The sequence below is a fragment of the Zosterops lateralis genome (assembly GCF_965231275.1).
Source record: "Zosterops lateralis genome assembly, chromosome: W".
NCBI classification, from domain to species: Eukaryota; Metazoa; Chordata; class Aves; order Passeriformes; family Zosteropidae; genus Zosterops; species Zosterops lateralis.
This window is the reverse complement of record NC_139801.1, coordinates 14,417,590-14,438,060: the sequence shown is the minus strand read 5'-3', so window position 1 is coordinate 14,438,060 and position 20,471 is coordinate 14,417,590. Positions and strand designations below refer to the sequence as shown.

Sequence of the window (20,471 nt, the reverse complement as noted above, 5' to 3'; positions counted from 1 at the left end):
CTAGATATAAGGAAAACTTTTTTCACTGTCAGGACAGTCGAGCATTGGAAAAGCCCAGAGAATCTGTGCATTTTTCATTCTTGGATGTTTTCAAGACTTGGCTGGATAACCCCTGCATAACATGGTGTTGTGATTTAGGATTGATACTTCCCAATTCAGTGCCCCCACCAAGACTCCCAAACTATGTGCTCCTCTCTCACCCTTCTATTTTCCTCTCCCCCTCCTGCTGTGGTGGGCTGGAGAGGAGAATTGGAGGCACAGAAGGCAAAGATCATGGGCTGAGATATGAACAATTTACTGGAAACAGCAATGAGATAAGAAAAGGAACAGTGACAGCAACAATACTAATGACAAAGGGTACAAGAAAGGAAATTATTCACATGGAAACCCCCCTACAATAGCAGATGGCTTCCTCTGCCCTTGCTTACTCCACTGGAAGGAGCCCCTTTTCCCCAGAAGACACTCCCTTTCCCCTTGCCCCCAGTAATGACTGAGGTAGTATAGAATAACCTCTGGGTCCTGGCCATGCCCCCTCACAGCTACTGCAAAAATTAACCCTGTCCTGGTCCGAACCAGGACACATGGTCTTGCTCACCCTGCTTTGAGCACAAGGATCAACTAAAGGCCTCCTGAGGTTCCTTCTTAACTGAATTATCCTATGATCCTGTGACTGCTAAATGATCACTGTGGTTCATCTTCTGCAGGCATATACTGTGGTAAACAGTGATAGAAGAAATGTGGCTCAGATGCAAGTGAAAAGTAATTGTATACCATGCCAGCATCATCAGTATTTTAGGAGATTTTGTGCTAAAGGACTTGTTGTGAGACTTGTGTAAATGACAGAGACTAAATGTGGTTGTTTTTCTTTAACTCTGTACACAAAATTGATGTTTGAGCTTATCAGTTTAACAACATTGAGAATCTAAGCTACTTCCACTCAAATATATGATTACTATTGTCACCTAAAACAGAAATAAGTGCTTCAAACAATTTTTTAATGTTAGGAAGCAAACATTGCTTTATTAGCAGCACTGGATGCATGGGGAATTCTCCTCAAAGCATGCATGCCCAGTAACCTAAGAGACCAGGTTATATTCCTGAAACTAATATATATTCATCATATGTCTAATACATTTTCATCACATTTCCCAAATATGTGCATATACGCTTGTTATTTCCATTAACATATTTGTACATGAGTAGGGGTCTTTTGAGGGTCTTTGGTGGTCGTTTGGGAACATCCCATTCCTCAAAATTCTCTTTTATGTTCCCAGATAATCTGATGAATCTTTTCTCCTTGAGAGTATCTCAAATATGTGGTCAGGTCACAATGTACTTCCCTTATCATTCTTTATTCCAGCACTCTCTCTCTGTTCTCAAAACTAAGACATCTGCTAGTACATATTAATCACTGATATAAGTAAACAAGGAAGCATTAGCTGGCATAAGACTTATTATAATGTCACAGATGTAGGGAGTTAACACAAGGCCACAGTAATCTCTGGCATTTGTACTAAGCATTGTATGGTACAAAACTAAGCATTAATCACTAATATAGAGATCCTATACTATTGTGCTAAAGTTAAAAGAATTTTCTGACATCTTCCCCCACTGCTACATAGACTTCTTCTTAAAGAAATATAAATTGTTTGGTAGCCACTCAGCCAGAAGAATATTTGAATTTTTTTCCTGGTTAAAGTTGCTGCTGTTCCAATTGGTTGTGTTGGAACTTGCTTTGAAGGTATACCTTTCATGAATATTTCTGAAAACAACCGATTGTACAATTCAGATTGTAACATTTCAACATTCAAGAGTCTGAAAAAGTGGAAGAGGAGCTTTTTTATTTACCTGTATGTTAGCTTTACTTTTCTCATTGATAAAGCACACAACTGAAATACTGTTACTAATGGTGCTACCATTTTGACTTCTTAAAGAAATTAATAAACTCTGATTGAGAGAAACAGTTCTTGATGCTGCAAGAATCTTGCCAGATGTTTACTTCCTCTAATCTTGCATTTTAGAAATGTATTGAAGGGTTGTGGATAATTAGTGCTATTTAGAATATGTGATCCCTGACAGTGAGGTTTTGGCCTATAATTTAGAGTGAAAGCAATTGGTTATGCTGATAAATTTTCCAGTGACAAACAGCAAGTACCTACACTGAGCTTTTTGTTCTTATTATCATTTGTCCTTGAAAGTTTGGTTGACAAATTACAAACTTTGATAAAGAAAGTTAGCAAAATAATTAGTTGTTTGCTTGGGAGGACAAAAAGAATGGCACTAGACATCAGTCCAGAGAAAAAACACAGGAAGGGTGTTATATCTAATCTTTCTTATATAACACAGAAATGTAAGACAATTACTGAAGGTATGTGTACAGACTGCATTTCTGTACTTCTGAGATGGAAGTAGCAAGGACTTCTGTAGACTTGAAGACTGATTGTACAGCTCTGAATTACTTCAAGACTGGTGTGTCATGTTGGATGATTACAGTCTCTTTACTAGGGATAGGAAGGACAGGTAAGGTTGAGAGAGTGTGGCACTGTATGTAATGGAGGGACTGGAATGTGTAGAGCTTACAGTTGGCCATGGCACGGTCGAGATCCTCGGGGTAAGAATCAAGGGGAAAACAAATAATGAGGATGTCATTGTGAAATTCTTCTATAGACCTTCTAGCCAGGACCATGACACCAATGAATTATTCTTTGAGGAACACCTCTAAATCAACCACCCGTGTCCTTATGGGGGACTTGAACTTGTGAGTTGTTAACTTGGAATATCACACAGCTGGTACAAACAGGTCCAGAAGATTGCAAAAACACCTGGATGACAACTTCATGGAACAGGTCCTAAGGGAGCTGACTTGGAAAGATGCCCTCCTTGATCTGCTGCTGGTCAACACAGGATCTCATGAGCAAAGTGATGATTGGCAGCCATCTTGGCCACAGTGGCCATGAAGAGATTGAATTTAAAATCTGTTGACAGGAGGAAAAGTGCCAGCAAAACCTCAACTCTGGACATGAGGAGAGCAGACTTCAGGCTGCTCAGGGAACTAGTGAGTAAGGTTCCCTGGGAAAAAACTTCTGAAGGTGCTGGGATCCATCAGTGCTGGTCACTTTTTAAACATCTCCTAAGGGCACAGGAGCAGGAAATTGCCCAATGTTGGAAGTCAAGCAGACAAGGCAGAAGGCTGAGTGTGGCTGAACAGTGATCTCCTCTTGGAAATAAGGCTAAAAAGGAAGGTCTGTGCCCTGTGGAAGCAAGGTCAGGTGATATGGGAAGAATACAGAGATGCTGCTCACCACTGGAGGGAGAAAATTTGTGTGGCCAAAGCTCAACTGGAGTTGGAGCTGCCAAAACTGTGGAGGACAATAAAAAGATTTTTTAAAATACATTAATAGTAAAAGGCAGTGAAGAAATAGCATCGGCCCATTACAGGATGAGGATGATCACTTCACAAACAGGGATATGGATGGGACAGAGATGTTTAATGCATTCTTTGCCTCCATCTTTGGCTCCTCAAAGAGCTGCTGATGTCATCACAAGGCCTCTCTCAATGATTTTTGAATGGTCTTGGGAATCTGGAGAGGCCTCAGCTGACTGGAAGCTGGTAAACGTCCCAATTTTAAAGAAGAGCAAGAAGGATGATCCTGGAAACTACAGGCCTGTCAGGCTCACTTGAGTGCCTGGTAGAATTATTGAGAGGAAGAGTAAAGTTGGGATGATGAACTTTAGAAAAGCAAACTTCCAGCTCTTCTAGGAGTCAGTCAATAGGAGCCCCTGGGAAACTGCCCTCAGGGACAAGGAAGCAGAATAGAGCTGGCAGATGTTTAAGGAAGCCTTCCATAGAGCACAAGAGCCAGTGATCCCCAGGAGCAAGAAACTGGGCAAGAAAGGCAAAAGACAGGCATGTCTGAGTAGGGACCTGCTGGTCAAACTAAAGGGTAAGAAGGAAATGCACAGGCAATAGAAACAAGGATAGGTATCCTGGGAAGAGGATAGGGATGCAGTCTAGTTGTGTAGGGATGGGGTCAGGAAGGCCAAGGCAAAGTTGGAACTGAACCTGGCAAGGGACGCAAAGAATAATAGGAAGGACTTCTACTGGTCTGTCAGCCGTCAAAGGTGTTACCCCCCTGATAAACAGTGCTGGAAAACTGTTAAGAATGGACAAGGGGAAGGCTGAGGTACTCTACAATTTTTTTGCCTCAGTCTTCAATGCTAACCTCTCTTCCCACACCTGTCAAATGGATGGACAGCAGGACGGGGACTGGGGGAGCAAAGTCCCTCCCACTCTACGATCAGTCTTATGACCACCCAAGGAACCTGAATGTACATAAGTCCATGGGACCCGATGAGATGCATCCCAGAGTCCTGAGGGAATTGGCTGATGTAGTTGCCAAGCCACTCTCCATGATATTTGAAAAGTCACGGCAGTCAGGTGAAGTCCCAGGTGACTGGAAAAAGAGAAATATTGTCCCCATCTTAAAAAAGGGTAGAAAGGAGGACTCTGGGAGCCACTGCCCTGTCAGCCTCACCCCTGTGCCTGGGAAGATCATGAAACAGATCTTCTGGGAAGCTCTGCTAAGGCACATGGAGGACAGGGAGGTGATTTGGGACAGTCAGCACAGGTTCGCCAAGGGCAAGTCCTGCCTGACCAACCCAGTGGCCTCCTCTGATGGAGTGACTCCATCAGTGGACAAGGGAAGGGCTACAGATGTCCTTTCTGTGGACTTCTGTAAAGCCTTTGATATGGAGCCCCATAACATCTTTCTCTCTAAATTTGAGACAGATGGATTTGATGGGTGGACTCTTCAGGGGAGAAGGAATTGGTTGGATGGTCACATCCAGAGGGTTTTAATCAACAACTCTGAGTCTCAATGGACATCAGTGTGCAGTGGTGTCCCTCAGGGTCTGTATTGGGACCAGTGTTATGTAATATCTTCATTAATGACACAAAGGGATTGAGGGCACCCTCAGCAGGTTTGCAGATGACACCAAGCTGAGTGGTGCAGGTGACTCACCTGAAGGGTAGGGCCATCCAGAGGGACCTGGACAAGCTCAAGAAGTGGCCCATTGGAATCTCATGAGGTTTAACAAGACCAAGTGCTGGTGCTGCACCTTGGTCAGGCAATCCCTGGGATAAATCCAGGCTGGGGGACGAACAGATCAAGAAACACAGAATCACTAGATTGGAAGAGACCTTTAAAATCATTGAGTCCAACCCATGCCTCAACACCTCAACTAAACCATGACACTGAGTGCCACATCCAATCTTTTTTTAAACACATCCAGGGATGGTGACTCCACCACCTCCCTGGGCAGATGATTCCAGTACTTTATCACTCTTTCCATAAAAAGCTTTTTCCTAATATCCAACCTATATTTCCCTTGGTGCAGCTTAAGACTGTGTCCTCTCATTCTGTCAGTTGCTGCCTGGAGAAAGAGACCAACCCCCATCTGACTACAACCACCTTTCAGGTAGTTGTAGAGAGTGAAGAGCAGCCTTGGGGAAAGATACTTGGGGGTGCTGATTGGTGAGAGGCTAGATATGCCCCATCCGTGTGCACTGGCACCCAGAAATCCCCTGTGTGCTGGGCTGCACCCAAAGAGGAGTGGCCAGCAGGTCAAGGGAGGTGATTCTGTCCCTCTACTCTGTTCTGGTGAGACCCCACCTGCAGTGCTGCCTCCAGCTCTGGAGTCCCCAGCATAGGAAGGACATGGACCTGTTAGAGCGAGTCCAGAAGAGGCCACCAAGATGGTTAGAGAGATGGAGCACCTCTGCTATGAGGAAAGGCTGAGAGAGTTGGGGCTGTTGGATGGGGCCCTGAGTAACCTGATCTAGTGGAAGGTGTCCCAAAAAGATACGATGCTGTAAAAACTAGATGTCCATGAGCAAGACCAACAAAGGAAACCTGCACCAGCAGCGTATGGTAGTTACCGTAAAAGGAAATATTGAGTGATCATAGCGGGTGACTGTTACGGGGCACTGAGGCCCCTATTTGCTGGCCTGATAGAGCTGGGAGAGCTATGCTGCCTACTGGGGGCTGATATCCATGATGTTGCCAAGAGTGCCCCAACTGGTCAAGAGTACAGACTACTACCCACTATTCCTTTTTCATGTGGGTACAAATGATGCTGCAAGCCAAAAAGTAGGTAGGATCAAGGAAGACTATAAAGCCCTGGAAACATCCGTGCCCAAGTCATCTTCTCATCTATCCTACTGTTCAGAGAAATGGGGATCGCCAGAAGCAGACATAGTGCAGATCAGTCTGGCTCTATGGCTGGTGCCATCAAGAAGATTTTGGCCTTTATGACAGTGGGTTGTGCTTTAATGATTGCAGCCTGTTAGGGAGGGATGGGATCCACCTGTCTTAAAAGAGCAAGAGAAGTTTTGGCAGCAGGTTGGCCAATTTGGTGAGATGGGCTTTAAACCAAAGGACTCAGGGATGGGGTCCAAAGTGGCAACACTCATGCCATTGCTTCCTCTTGGGAAATAGGTTATACCATTCATTGCAGTGAATGATGTTCCTTGACTGCCTCTCAAGGCAAGGATCAAAGAAAAAACCACGTTGAGGGTGGTTATGGTGAATCCTCTTATACCCTTTCTAGGGAACCTGCATGCCTGATTGCCTCTCTGAAGTGTCTGTATACAAATACATGCAGCATGGATAATAAACAGGAATAACTGAAAATCTATGTGTGGTTGCAGGGCCATGATCTCAATGCAATGACAGAGGCATGGTGGGACAGCTCATATGACTGGAATGTTGTTGTGGATGGGTATGTACTTTTTAGAAAGGACAGGTCAGAGAAGCGAGGTGGTGGAGTTGAACCTTATGTGAGAGAGCAATTGGAATGTATTGAGTTCTACCAAGGGACAGATGAATGAGGTGAGAGTTTATGGGTGAGAATTAAGGGACAGGCTGATATAGGTGACATTGTTGCGGGTGTTTACCACAGGCCACCTGATCAGGAGGAGGAAGTTGATGAGGCTTTCTATGGGCAACTGGAAATAGCCTCACGGTCACAGGCCCTGGTTCTCCTGGGGAACTTCAACCACCCTGATATTTGTTGGAGAGTCAACATGGCCCAGCACACACAGTCCAGGAAGTTCCTGCAGATCATTGATGATAACTTTTTGATGCAAGTGGTGGAGGAGACAACAAGGAAAGGTGTATTGCTGGACCTTGTACTAACAAACTAGGAGGGACTGGCTGAAGACATGAAGGTTGGGGACAGTCTTGGCTGTAGCAACCATGAGATGGTGGAACTCAGGATCCTGCGTGAGGGAAGCAAAACAGTTAGCAGAACTAGAACCTGAAACTTTAGGAGAGCAAACGTCAGCCTCTTCAGGGACCTGCTTAAAGGAATTCCATGGGATGGGCCTCTGGAAGAGAAGGGAGTCCCAGGGAGCTGGTCAGTATTTAAGCACTACTTCCTCCAAGCTGAAGACCACTGTATCCCCATGAGCAAGAAATCAGGGAAAGGGGGCAGGAGATGTGCATGGATAAGCGGGGAGCTTCTAGCAAATCTCAAACACAAGAAAGAAATTTATGGAATATGGAAAAAGAGATAGGCCATGTGGGAGGACTATAGGAATGTTGTCAGGGTATGCAGGGATGTGACAAGGAAAGCCAAGGCCCACTTGGAATTGAGTCTGGCAAAGGACATTGAGGATAAAAAGAACTTCTACAAGTATATCAGCAGCAAAAGGAAGATTAGGGAAAATGTGGGGCCTCTGCTGAATCCAATGGGTGTCCTGGTAACGAAAGATACAGAGAAGGCGGAATTACTGAATGCCTTCTTTGCCTCAGTCTACACTGCTGAGGACAGCTCTCAGGAGTCACAGATCTCAGAGGTAAGAGAGGAATGCCAAAGGAAGGAAACGTCCCCTGGTCGTAGAGGGTTGCATTAGAGATTGGCTAAACAGACTCAACACCCATAAATCCATGAGCCCATGATGCACCTATGGGTAATGAGGGAGCTGGCAGATGTTGTTACTGTTGTTACTCTGTGGTTCTCCATCATCTTTGAAAAAGTGGAGAATGAGAGAGGTGCCTGATGATTGGAGGAAGGCCAATGTTACTCCCATCTTCAAAAAGGGCAAGAAGGACAACTCAAGAAAATACCAGACAGTCAGCCTCCCCCCCATCCCTGGAAAGGTGATGGAACAGGTCATTCTGGAGGTCTGCAACAAGCCCTGTAGAAGAAAAGAAGGTCATAATGAGTAATCAGCATGGATTCACCAAGGGGAAATCATGCTTGACCAATCCGATAGCCTTCTGTGATGGCGTGGCAGGGTGGATCGATGAGGGGAGAGCAGTGTATGTTGTCTGCCTTGACTTCATCAAGGCTTTTGACACCATCTCCTATAATATCCTTGTAGGTAAGCTCAGGAACTGTGGGTTGTATGAATGGATAGTGTAGTGGTTTGAGCTTGATTGGGTACCAGGTACCCATCAAGCTGTTCTCTCACTCCCCAGTGGGACAGGGGCAAGAAAATAGGATGAAGAACAACTTGTAGGTTAAGATAAGGCAGTTTACTAAAGCAAAAAAAGGAAAAGCGAAAGTTTGCATGTGCATAAGCAAAGGGGAAAAGTTAATCTCTACTTCCCCTCATTGAGCAATGTTCAGACACTTCCCAGGAAGTTGGGCTTCAGCATGCATAGTGGTTGCTCCAGAAGGCAAACATTGTAGAATAATGAATGCCCTCCCGTTCCTCTTCCCTCCCTTAGCCTTTATATCTGAACTGACATCACATAGTATAGAATATCCCTTTGGTTAATTTGGGTCAGCTGGCCTGGTTGTGTCCCTTCCCAGGATCTTGCCCACTCCTAGCCCCTTGATGGGGGAGAATGTTAGAGAGACAGCGCTGATGCAGTGCCAGTGCTGCTCAGCAGCAGCCAAAACACTGATGTGTTCTCAACACCTTTCCAGCTTCCAATGCAAAGCACAGCACTGTGAGGGCTGCTAAGGGGAAATGAACTCTATCTCAGTCAGACGCAATACAGACAGTGAGGTGGATCAAGAACTGGCTGACTGGTAGAGCTCAGAGGGTCGTGATCAGTGGAGTAGAATCCAGTTGGAGGCCTGTAGTCAATGGCATTCCCCAGGGATCAATACTGGGTCCAACTTATCCAACTTGTTTGTCAGCAACCTGGGCAATGGGAGAGAACGTACCCTCAGTAAGTTTGCTGTTGATACAAAACTGGGAAGAGTGGCTGATACACCTGTAGGCTGTGCTGCCATTCAGGGGGACCTTGATAGGCTGGAGAATTGGGCAGAGAGAAGCCTAATGAGGTTCAACAAGGGCAAGTGTAGGGTCCTGCACCTGGGGAGGAATAACCCCAAGTACCAGCACAGGTTGGGGACTGATCTACCAGAGAGCAGCTCTGCAGAGAAGGACCTGGGAGTCTTGGTGGATGACAAGTTGAATATGAGCTGGTAGTGCAACCTGGGGCCAGGAGGGTCAATGGTATCATGGGGTGCATTGGGAAGAGTGTGGCTAGCAGGTCTGGGAGGTGATCCTTCCCTTTTACTTTTAAGGCCACATCTAGAGTGCTTGTGTCCAGTTCTGGGCTCCTCAGTACAAGAAAAACAAGGAGCTCCTGGACAGGGTCCAATGGAGAGTTACAAAGATGATGAGGGAACTGAAGCATCTCTGATGAGGAGAGACTTCAGGAGCTGGGCCTGGTTAGTCTGGAGAAGAGAAGAGAGGGGATCTCATTATTGCATATAAATATCTCAAAGGTGGGCATCAAGAGGATGGTGCCAGACTCTTTTCAATGGGGCCCAGTGACAGGATGGGGAGCAATGGCCATAAACTAAAACACAAGAAGTTCCACCTCAACATGCAGAAGAACTTTCCATTGAGAGTGGCAGAGCACTGGAACAGCTGCCCTGGGAGGTTGTGGAGTCTCCCTCTTTGGAGACATTCCAAACTCACCTGGATGCATTCCTGTGTCACCTGCTCCAGGTGACCCTGCCTTGGCAGGAGTGTTGGACTGGATGATCTCCAGAGGTCCTTTCTAGCCCTAATGATGCTGTGATTCTGTGAAAGGCCCTGGGAGCAAGACTGATGAGTAGCTGAGATCACTTGGTTTGTTCAGCATGGAGAAGAGGAGACTGAGGGGAGACCTCAGTGCAGTCTACAGCTTCCTTCTGAGAAGGAGGGGCAGCTCTGATCTCTTCTCTTTGGGGACCAGTGGCAGGACCTGAGGAAACGGCTGTGGCTGTGTCAGGAGGGTTAGGCTGGATATTAGGAAAAGGTTCTTCACATGGAGGGTGGTTGGGCACTGGACCAGACTCCCCAGGGCAGTGGTCACAGCCCCAGGGCTGCCAGAGCTCAAGGAGTGTTTGGACAATGCTCTCAGGCACAGGATGGGATTGTTAGGGTGTTATGTGCAGGGCCAGAAGTTGGACTCAATCATCCTTGTGGGTCTCTTCCAGCTCAGGACATTTTATGAGACCTGTCTGATTAACAGAATCTGAATGAGGAAGAAGTTTTGTTTGCAACTCAGGCAATTATTTGAGAGATGACAGAAGGTATATTTTTTCTTTTGGTTGGTTATTTACTTACTCAATGGAATAAAATTTCCCTGCTACAGAAATTTTTCTCTCACTTCTGTTCCAGTAAAGGTACCAGAGCAGCTGAAGTTTTAACCAAAAGTTCTCAGCTGGACTTTATCCTTTCTTTGTTATGTAGTTGTTATATTTTTTAGCTATGCAAACACAATAGTTGCTCTGTTTTCTTGCTATCATCTCCTTTCATAAAAAGAATTAGTTCTATAAATTCCTCTATGAGAAGTTAACATGAAGGATTTTACTTCTCTCGAGCTCATAAAATATTCTGTGATCTCCATTACCCTAGATCAATTACTTATCAAAATCCTTTATTCATTTGCTCTACTTTCCCAATACTCTGGATTACTAGAATTTTCTTTTTAACCTAAGACAACTTCTAAATATCTATATAGAGAAAAGTCTTCCACAATATTTTTAGTCCATTGCTTTCCAAAGAGAAGAATTCATATATTTACCATTTTGTTTCCGTATAGTTCTTCTAAGAAAACATCTGTAAGAAATAGTAACAACCTTTATGAAACTAAATTATTTTGTACTCTTTTCCAGAAATAAGTTGTATTTTTTCCAGAAATTATTAATGGGTACTTGATTATTTTCTGAATAATTTGGAAAGATTGCTTTTATTTTCTTAGGTATTTATAAGACCTCTCCATGGAGATTTCTCTACCCTTGGTCCTTGCATGTATAGTGGTTGGCAAGAAGAATTAGTAATCTTCTCAAATCTGTAGTACAGACTTCAGTGCTCTCAGAGGTACTTGTTAAGAAAAATTATCATCTCACTCTCTGTCATTCAGAACAAAGGTGGAAGAAATTTATTCAAAGATATTTTCTGACATGGCCAAAATAAGCATTCATTCTTGTTTCTTTCTTCAAGTCTTAACTTTTTTTATGCAAGGATGCTTGTGAATGCAGCAGTTTTAAGCTGAAACAGCCAAAGCTGAGGTTTTTCATGAGGTGATTGAAACTCTGGAGAAAGTGGTGGGACCCTTCCCTGAAAAATATTGAAAGGATATTTGGAAAGTAAATATAATCTGTCCTGAAAAACCTCACAAATGTATGTTGTTCTTTGTCTCATATGCTATCCCTTTAAGTTTGAATTTCAAGCTATGCTCTTTGAAAATGAATGTCAATATAGTCTATTAATCAAAAAAAGTAATAATTTCTTTATATCTAGTACAAAAGTTAGGAAAATTTCCAGAGAAAGATTCTGTGATTTTAGAAAATACAACAGTAAAGGGCTTGGGGGCTTCCCATCTTCTTAATCTCATGTTGGATGAGATGTACCAGTATCACTCTGAATTAACTTCCATCTCTTTTTTTTTGGTTAAAATGTCAGTAATGGGGTTTCCTTAGTCTTGCCATGCAACCTGTTCAAATTCTTAGTGCTACAAAGGTTTTCCTCTAATGCTTAGCCTGAATCATTTTTGTTGCAGTTAGGCATGACACTTCTTGACTTCTTTCCAATGGGCAAGGACAAACAATTCACATAGATTTTATTTTTTTTATTTTTAGCAATCATTTATATATGAAATAATGTTATTGTGTCTTGCACCTATCTAATCTTCTACAGACTTAATAGTACCATTTCTTTTTATCATCTTTGTATAAATAATAATTTCTGAGCTTTTGTTTTTGATGTTTTTTATCTGAATTCTAATTGATCTGCATTTGTCTTGATGTTGTACCACCCTAAGTCAGATACAACTCTATTTAAAGACTTAGAAGGATGAGTAGTCAGAAAAGAACTGTACATGACATTGCATACTACTGTCATATGAATATAGCTGTTCCTTTGGTGATAATTTAGATTTGTGTTGCAAGCTGTTATAAACATATTGCTGTCTTTCTGTAGAGCTTACCTCTCTTTTCATATTGTTACAGTTGCTCTTTCTCAGATAGATAAAAAATTTGTGCTGCTTCTTACAGAATTTCTTTTGTTTAAAAAGATTATTCCACTTAGTCAAGAAAAGTGTAAATTTTGATTCTGTTTTTAAAAGCAGTTGTTGGTCTTAAACACTCAACTCCAAAAGCTCATTATGATCTTTAGATTAATAAAATAATTATTTTACATTAAAAGTTGTTAATGACAAATACTTTATGGTACTATTCTTAAGGCAGTGCTCTGAAAAGCTGCTTTTGTTCACCTCTGTTCTGTACATCCATTTTTACCAAGAACAACTGATATTCTGAACAGTTTTACAATAGGGTATACTGCAGTCTTGCAGTATTTTTGTCTAGACCATACTTCTATACCTTGTTAGTGAAATTGTTATGAGAAGCTATATAGAAAATCATTAAAAAGTTGAGACATGACACTCAGTTCTTAATCTGCAAGACATTGCTTTATGGAATAAAATTGTTTGGATTTGGTGGTACTTATTCTTAGCAAATTCACTTTGGAATGCTGCCTCTTTATCATCTCAGTCCTTATAGAGAAATTGTTTTTCTAGTATGTACTTAAGTCATACAGACAATACATTATACTGTGGGCAGCCCTTTACCATACTTTTGAAGGAACTGTATTTCACTTTTTAAATCTGCTGTGGATTCAAATTCTGAATGTTATTATCAGTTCTGAGACTGATTTAGCCAGGGTTCCAGGGTGAATTTTTCTGATCTCATTTTCATGAAAACACTCATTTTATGTGAAGATGGTAAATAGGATTGTATTAAATTAAAAAAAAAAAAAAAAAAAAACAAAAAAAACCAAAAAAAAAAAAAAAAAAAACCAAAAACCTGTACACATTGTAGCTTGAAGTCTCTTAAAATATCTAGCAGTAGTGTGTGTATGTTTCTTAGGAGCTGTCATGACCTCAGTTTTATCCAACACACCAACCATCCGTGAGTGCAATATGCATATTCTATTATTTTCTTTTTCCAGCTTCTGACTCCAAACAAATATTTCATGGAATCATAGAATGGTTTGGGTTGGAAGGGACCTTAAACATCATCTAGTTCCAACCCCCTGCCATGGGCAGGAATACCTTCCACTAGACCAAGTTGTTCCAAGCCACATCCAGACTTGGCCTTGAACACTTCCAGGGATGGGACAGCCACAGCTTCTCTGGGCAACTTGTGCCAGGACCTCACCACACTCACAGGAAAGACTTCCTTCCTAACATCTAATCTAGATCTATCCTCTCTCAGCTTTAAGCCGTTACTCCTTGTCCTATTGCTATACTCCCTGATAAAGAATCCCTCTCTGGCTTTGTTGCAGGCTCCCTTTCAGATATTGGAAGGGTGCACTAAGGTCTCGCTGGAGCTTTCTCTTCTCCAGGCTGAAGAGTCCTAATTCTCTCAGCCTTTCCTCATAGCAGAGGTGCTCCATCTCTCTAATCATCTTGGTGGCCTCTTCTGGACTTGCTTCAGCAGGTCCATGTCCTTCCTGTGCTGGGGACTCCAGAGCTGGAGGCAGCACTGCAGGTGGGGTCTCACCAGAGCAGAGTAGAGGGACAGAATCACTTCCCTTGACCTGCTGGCCACTCTTTGGATGCAGCCCAGGACAGGGTTGGTTTTCTGGGCTGTAAGTGCACATTACCAGCTCATGTTTAGCTTCTTGTCAACCAACACCCCCAAGTATCTCTCCCCAAGGTTGCTCTCAACCCATTCTCTGCCCAGCCTGTACTTGTGCTTGGGATTGCCCAGACCCAGGTGCTGGACCTTGCACTTAGCCTTGTTGACCTTCATAAGGTTCCCAGAAGCCCACCTCTAGCCTCTCCTGGTCCCTCTGGATGGCATTCCTTCCCTCCAGTGTGTCAACTGCACCACAACTCCATGACATCAGTGAACCTGCTGAAGGTGGCCTTGATCCCACTGTCCATGTCACCAGAAAAGATGCTAAACAGTGCCGGTCCCAATACTGACCCCTGAGGAAGGTCACTTGTCACTGGTCTCCACTTAGACATTGAGCCGTTGACCACAACTCTTTGAGTGTGACCATCCAGCCAGTTCTTTATGCACTGAGTAGTCCATCTGTCAAATCTATGTCTCTGCAGTTTAGAGACAAGGATGTTGTGTGGGACAGTGTCAAATGCTTTGAACAAGTCCAGGTAGATGGCATCAGTCACCCTTCCCTCATCCACCACTGCTGTAGCCCTGTCATAGAAGGTCACCAAATTTGTCATACATGATTTGCCCTTAGTGAAGCCATGTTGGCTGTCACCAGTCACCTCCTTATTTTCCATGTGCCTTAGCATAGTTTCCAGGAGGATCTGCTCCATGATCTTGCCAAACACTGAGGTGAGACTGACTGGCCTGTAGTTCCCTGGGTCTTCTGCTTTTCCATTTTAAAAAGGGGGCTTATGTTTCCCCTTTTCCCGGCAGTGGGAGCTTCACTGGACTGAGATGACTTCTCAAATAGGATGGATAGTGACTTAGCCTCTTTCTCTGCCAGTTCCCTCAGGACCCTTGGATGTATCTCATCAGGTCCCATGGACTTGTGCATCTTCAGGTTCCTTAGGTGGTCTTGAACCAGATCTTCTCCTACAGTGGGTGGTTCTTCATTCTACCAGTCCCTGACCTTTTGTAACTCGGGCAGTATGGCTGGAGCACTTGGTGGTGGAAACTGAGGCAAAAAAGTCATTGAGTACCTCAGCCTTTTACATATTCTGGGTAAGCAGGTCTCCTGTTTCCTTCTGGAAAGGTCCCATATTTCTGTAGTCTTCCTTTTATCACCAATGTACCTTTAGAAGCTTTTCTTGTTGCCCTTGATGTCCTTGGCCAGGTTTAATTCTCTCAGGGCTTTGACTCTTCTAACCTGATCCCTGGATGCTCAGACAATCTCTCTGTCTTCCTCCCAGGCTACTTGTCCCTGTTTCCACCCTATGTCGGCTTCCTTTTTGTGTTTGAGTTTGTCCAGGAGCCCCTTGTTCATCCATGCAGGTGTTTTCTGGCATTTTTGCCTGGTTTCCTCTTCTTAACCATGTATCACTCCAGAGCTTAGAAGAGGTGATCCTTGAATAACAACCAGCTTTCTTGAGCCCCTCTTCCTTCGGGGACTCTGTCCCATGGGCCTCAACCAAGGAGTTGCCTGATGAGACCAAAGTCTGCTTTTCTGAAATCTAGGGCAGTGAGCTTGTTGTGTGCCCTCCTTCCTGCTCTAAGGATCTTGAACCCTACCATTGACCTTCACATTCCTCACCAGCCCCTCCTTGTTGTCGAGAACAAGGTCTAGCATAGCACCTCTCCTTGTTGGTTCCCCTGTCACTTGGAGGAGGAAGTTGTCATCAACACATTCCTGGAACCTCCTGGATTGCCTGTGCCCTGTTGTGTTGTCCCTCCAGCAGATGTCAGGGTGGTTGAAGTCTCCCATGAGCACCAGTGCTTGTGAATATGAGGCTGCTCCTATGTCTGTAGAGGGCCTCATTGGCTCAATCTTTCTGGTCAGGTGGCCTGTAGCAGACCCCCACTATAAAATCACCTGTCCCTGTCCTCCTTTTAATCCTGATCCATAAGCTCACAGTCAGCTCCTCATCCGTCTTCAGGCAGAGCTCCATGCATTCTAGGTGATCATTGACATAGAGGGCAACACTGCCTCCTTGTCTTCTCTTTCCATTCTAGTACTCCAGTCATAGGAGTCATCCCACCATGTTTCCATGATGCCAGTAAGATCGTAGGTGTGTGCATGTCTACCATTCCTCCTGTTTATTCCCCATGCTGTGTGTGTTTGCATAGAGACATTTAAGTTGGGCCCCTGATGAAGCTGGCTCACTGGCTGGAGTGCCTGGAATTCCTTGGTGTTGTCCTTCAGCTGCTCTCCTGCTGAGCTGAGATCTGTCTCCAGGCTTTAGGCATCTCTTGCTGGCATTAAACTGGTATGAGTGGGATGGCATGTTGTCCCACACCTTATCACTGTTCAACCTGATGATGCCCTCTTCCCTCATCACATCTAGTTTAAAGTCCTATCAATAAGCCCTGCTAGCTCCTGGCCGACAATCCTCTTCCCCCTTTGAGAGGTGAATCCTACCTTATGCCAGCAAGCCCAGTGTCATGTAGGCCACTCTACTGTCAAAGAAACCAAAATTTTAGTGGTGGCACCAGCCATGGAGCCATGTATTAATAGACAGGGTCTGTGTTTCTTCCAGTGTCTGTCTGCAACTGGAAGGATATAGGAGAAAATGACCTATGTTCTACAATCCCTCACCAACCATCCCAGGGCCTTAAAGTCTCTTTTGATCACCCTCAGACTGTGTTGCTACTTTATTGCCACTCACGTGAAGGACCAGTAATGGGTAGTAATCTATGGGCCAATCCAGGCTAGGAACTTTCCTGGTGACATCCTTCAACATCCAGAGCCTCACACCTGTGTTCCAGAGGCACCTGGGAGGGTGAGGGGCAGGAAGGGCTTTCACTTGTTTCCCCAAGGAAGGGCTTGCCTCCATTAACCCCTTTCTTTTGATCTACTGCCTTCAGCCTGGCAAGGGGAGGATACAGGACTCTCTTCGTATCTGGTTCATTTTCTGGTGGCTGCTCCTTTCTCAGGGAGGCCAGAGCATGGTTCCACCAGTCGAACTCCTCCTCAGAGTCTCTGATACTTCTTAATCTTTCTACCTCCTCTCTCAGCTCCACCACTAGGCTGAATAGATCGCCCACCTTGTCACACCTCACACAGCTGTTGTCTACTGCTGTCCAATGACAGTGCCAAGCTCTGGCTCTCCGTGCAGCCTGAAACTTGGACAGCTGCATGATTTTGTCTGTGTTGTGACATCCTTTCTGGCGACTTCAGAGGGCATGAGTCCTCACTGAGTGGTTACCATACCCAGGCTCCTCCTGAGAGGGCGTTTGACCACCACTTCAGCTCTGGAACCAGTAGGGAGACTGAGCCCTTCCTGCGCGCCCTGCTGTGCAAACTGCTGCACCCTGTCCTGTTTGCCCACCTTGTTTGAATCGCTCCCTGGAGCTGTTTGAATATGCCAAAGTTGTGGCTCCTGCTGTCACCACTTACCATGCCTTCTGACTTCCTCAAGTCTACCCAAAGATAAAAAGAACCACCTTATCTGTTGATGCAGTGTTATTTTTCAGCATGAGAAATACCAAATGACTACAATTAATAACAATCTTGTCAAATTTACTTAAATGTTTTTGACAAGGGAGAATCAAATGTCTCCTTTATTTGAAGTGCAGCTGTGAAAAACAGTAAATGTTCCATTGTTGCAACTTCTTAAGTATTTTTTTAGCAGATAAATCAAGAGTAAGACGCCAGTAAGATCTCTGAAAAGTTTTGAGTTGCCTCTAATATTTGTATAAACAAAAATGCAGCCTGTATTTACAGTGAGTGGTAGTCATTGCCTTAAAAAAATTAATAGCAGTTTCTGCTGTACAGTATACTGAGATGATGTAAATTATTGTCTAAAGAGACAGTAATTAGAAGTGTGTGTGTGTGTGTGTGTGTGGAGAGGACATCACAAGAATAGGAATCTGGTTGAAGTCAAGTGAGAGATCTTCATAGGGTGTAGCCAGGTCTTCAGTACTACTATTTGAGTATGGTATCCAATCTGAAAAGGGGAAATTGAGTAGTGAAAAGATCTTGGAAATACACAGGATGAATCAAAACAGGGCTTCCCAAAATTGTGGATTTAATTAGCATAATATGGAGTTGTTGCTGATGATCAAGAAAAAGGGTAAGATAAACCCATTTCATACCCTGCTCTCTACATGCAGAAGTTATAGGACTTTCATAGAACGTACTAGGGAGAGAAAATAAGCATAGTATATGCAAAGAAGTCATCATTAAAGGCACACCTTTTATATGAATTGAAGCTTTGCTAGAAGTATCCATTCTTCTTTTTATTTACAGGTCAGTACATTGCTTAATGATTCTTAATACTTCTTAAAATATATGATAAAAATTTGAGCTTCAGAATAAACTACTTTCTTGTTTAGTGGTATATCTTGAATAAAGCACATGGGGACTTGTATTTCAATTAGTTTTTGAGTGTTGTTAGAAGCATTGACCTATGATGACCTAAAACAGAATGACTAATAATAATCTCAGTCACTGCTTTCCGAAGATCAGTATTCCTCAGTGGATGAATGGAATTGGATAAATGTTTGTTTTGTTTAACAAGAGGAGGCTGGCCCTATTGGTCCAGGCAATAGACAGGGTTTTTGGGTTTTTTTTTCCATACCAGTACTCCTTTTTAAGCCAAAAAATATAGCTCAGTTATAACTGAGACATGTTTAAAAGCTTCTCTGTTTTTCAAAGCTTTTTCTTGCTAACAGTTATGGGGAGCTGGTTTAATTTGAGGAACAAAAAATGCCATGTGATTAATTGAAGGCTGTTTTTAACAAAAAATGTTCTCTTAAAAATTTCCCTAGATGTACTCAAAGCCTGAAGTGGGTGCATGTAGAAATAAAAATTCATATGTTAAAAAAAAAAAAAAAAAAAAAAAGAGTGGAGAAGATAAGGCAGGGAATGATAAAAAAATATTCTAAGACAGTTAGTGGTTTTTAGATAGCAATGAGTGGGGAAGGTTGGAATGAGTTTACCTGAAATTTAAAAAGAACCCCCAAAAACCAGAAGTTGAAAATGAACTGTCAGAATGAAAGTTAAGGAGGCTGTGTATATTTTGATTTTATATATATATATATATTTGGTTATTTAGAAATGTGTGGCTGAAATGACTAATGCCTATGCACTGAACATTGTCTTCATCACTGGACCTTATTAGGAATCTTTTTAATATTTCTTTTTTCTGTAGTCAGCATGCTTTCATTGACTATTCTCTAATAGTTGATATTCTAAACCTGCAGGTTTATGTAGTCTTTTTTGGTGGTGTGTTTTTTGTTTCATCTTCTCTGAAATGATCCCTTATCTACCTGCAGCAGACTGCTACAATTCCTAGGAAATGCACTCCAACTATCTGAATTACATCTTGATCTAGGAATGATGTGCTTCCTGCCAATCTCACTTAGACTTTTTGTGAACACAGATATGTGTGCAAATACATATTAAAATTATGTAGGTTATATTTAGTGTGTTTTTATATAAACATGGAACAACATAACTGTTCAGTTTTTCTGAATTATTATTCTAGGATCAAGACAACCTTTAATCCAACAATCTCAACCTCCACCTTATTCATCACCTAGAGATGTTCCCCCTGACATATTGTTAGATTCTCCAGAAAGAAAGCAAAAGAAACAAAAGAAAATGAAGTTAGGCAAGGATGAAAAAGACCAGACTGAAAAAGCTGCAATGTATGATATCATTAGCTCTCCTTCCAAGGACTCCACTAAGCTTACATTAAGACTGTCTCGTGTAAGATCTTCGGATATGGACCAGCAGGACGATATGCTTTCTGGTTTGGAAAACAGCAGTGTGTCAGAGAGTGATATTCCTTTTAAGGTGCAGTACCCAGGACAGACTTCTAAAACACCCGTTACTCCACAGGATGTTAATCGCCCATTAAACACTGCTCAGTGTTTGCTGCAGCATGAACAGACAGCTTTCCTTCAGGCACAACAAGTGCCTGTTTTACAACAGAACACTTCAGTTGCTGCAAAACAGCCTCAAACTCCTGTGGTACAGACACAGCAACAGGTTTCGCAACAAGGAACTATAACGTCATATGATGAAGTAGAATTGGATGCATTGGCTGAAATTGAGCGGATAGAACGTGAATCAGCTATTGAAAGGGAGCGATTTTCAAAAGAAGTGCAAGATAAAGGTAAAAGGATTGTGTGTGTGTATATACTATATATATTATAAAAGTATATATATATGCATATAGACCCCATATATAAACTTTCCTGTCATTGTCACATAGTACAATTCTGTTTACTCAGTGTAGGTGATTCTACGACATTCATCACTATTCTCCTTAAAACAATGAATTGTAATATCTCATATATACATTTTTTAAATATCTAGCATTCTTTATTTGGGA

The 20,471-nt window shown here is 43.0% G+C and overlaps 1 protein-coding gene across 5 annotated transcripts in view; it reads left to right on the top strand.

Moving 5' to 3' along the window:
• The window catches only part of LOC310922087 (nipped-B-like protein), a 153,743-nt gene that overhangs the window by 45,159 nt on the left and 88,113 nt on the right, over positions 1 to 20,471 (top strand). For 4 of the 5 annotated variants that reach the window (XM_083882405.1, XM_083882403.1, XM_083882404.1 and 1 more), the window contains exon 9: positions 19,620 to 20,252. The exons of the other annotated variant lie outside the window; for it this stretch is intronic. In XM_083882405.1, the coding sequence (XP_083738531.1) occupies positions 19,620 to 20,252 (633 nt within the window). The remainder of the gene's footprint in view (positions 1 to 19,619; positions 20,253 to 20,471) is intronic. 5 annotated transcript variants of the gene reach the window in all.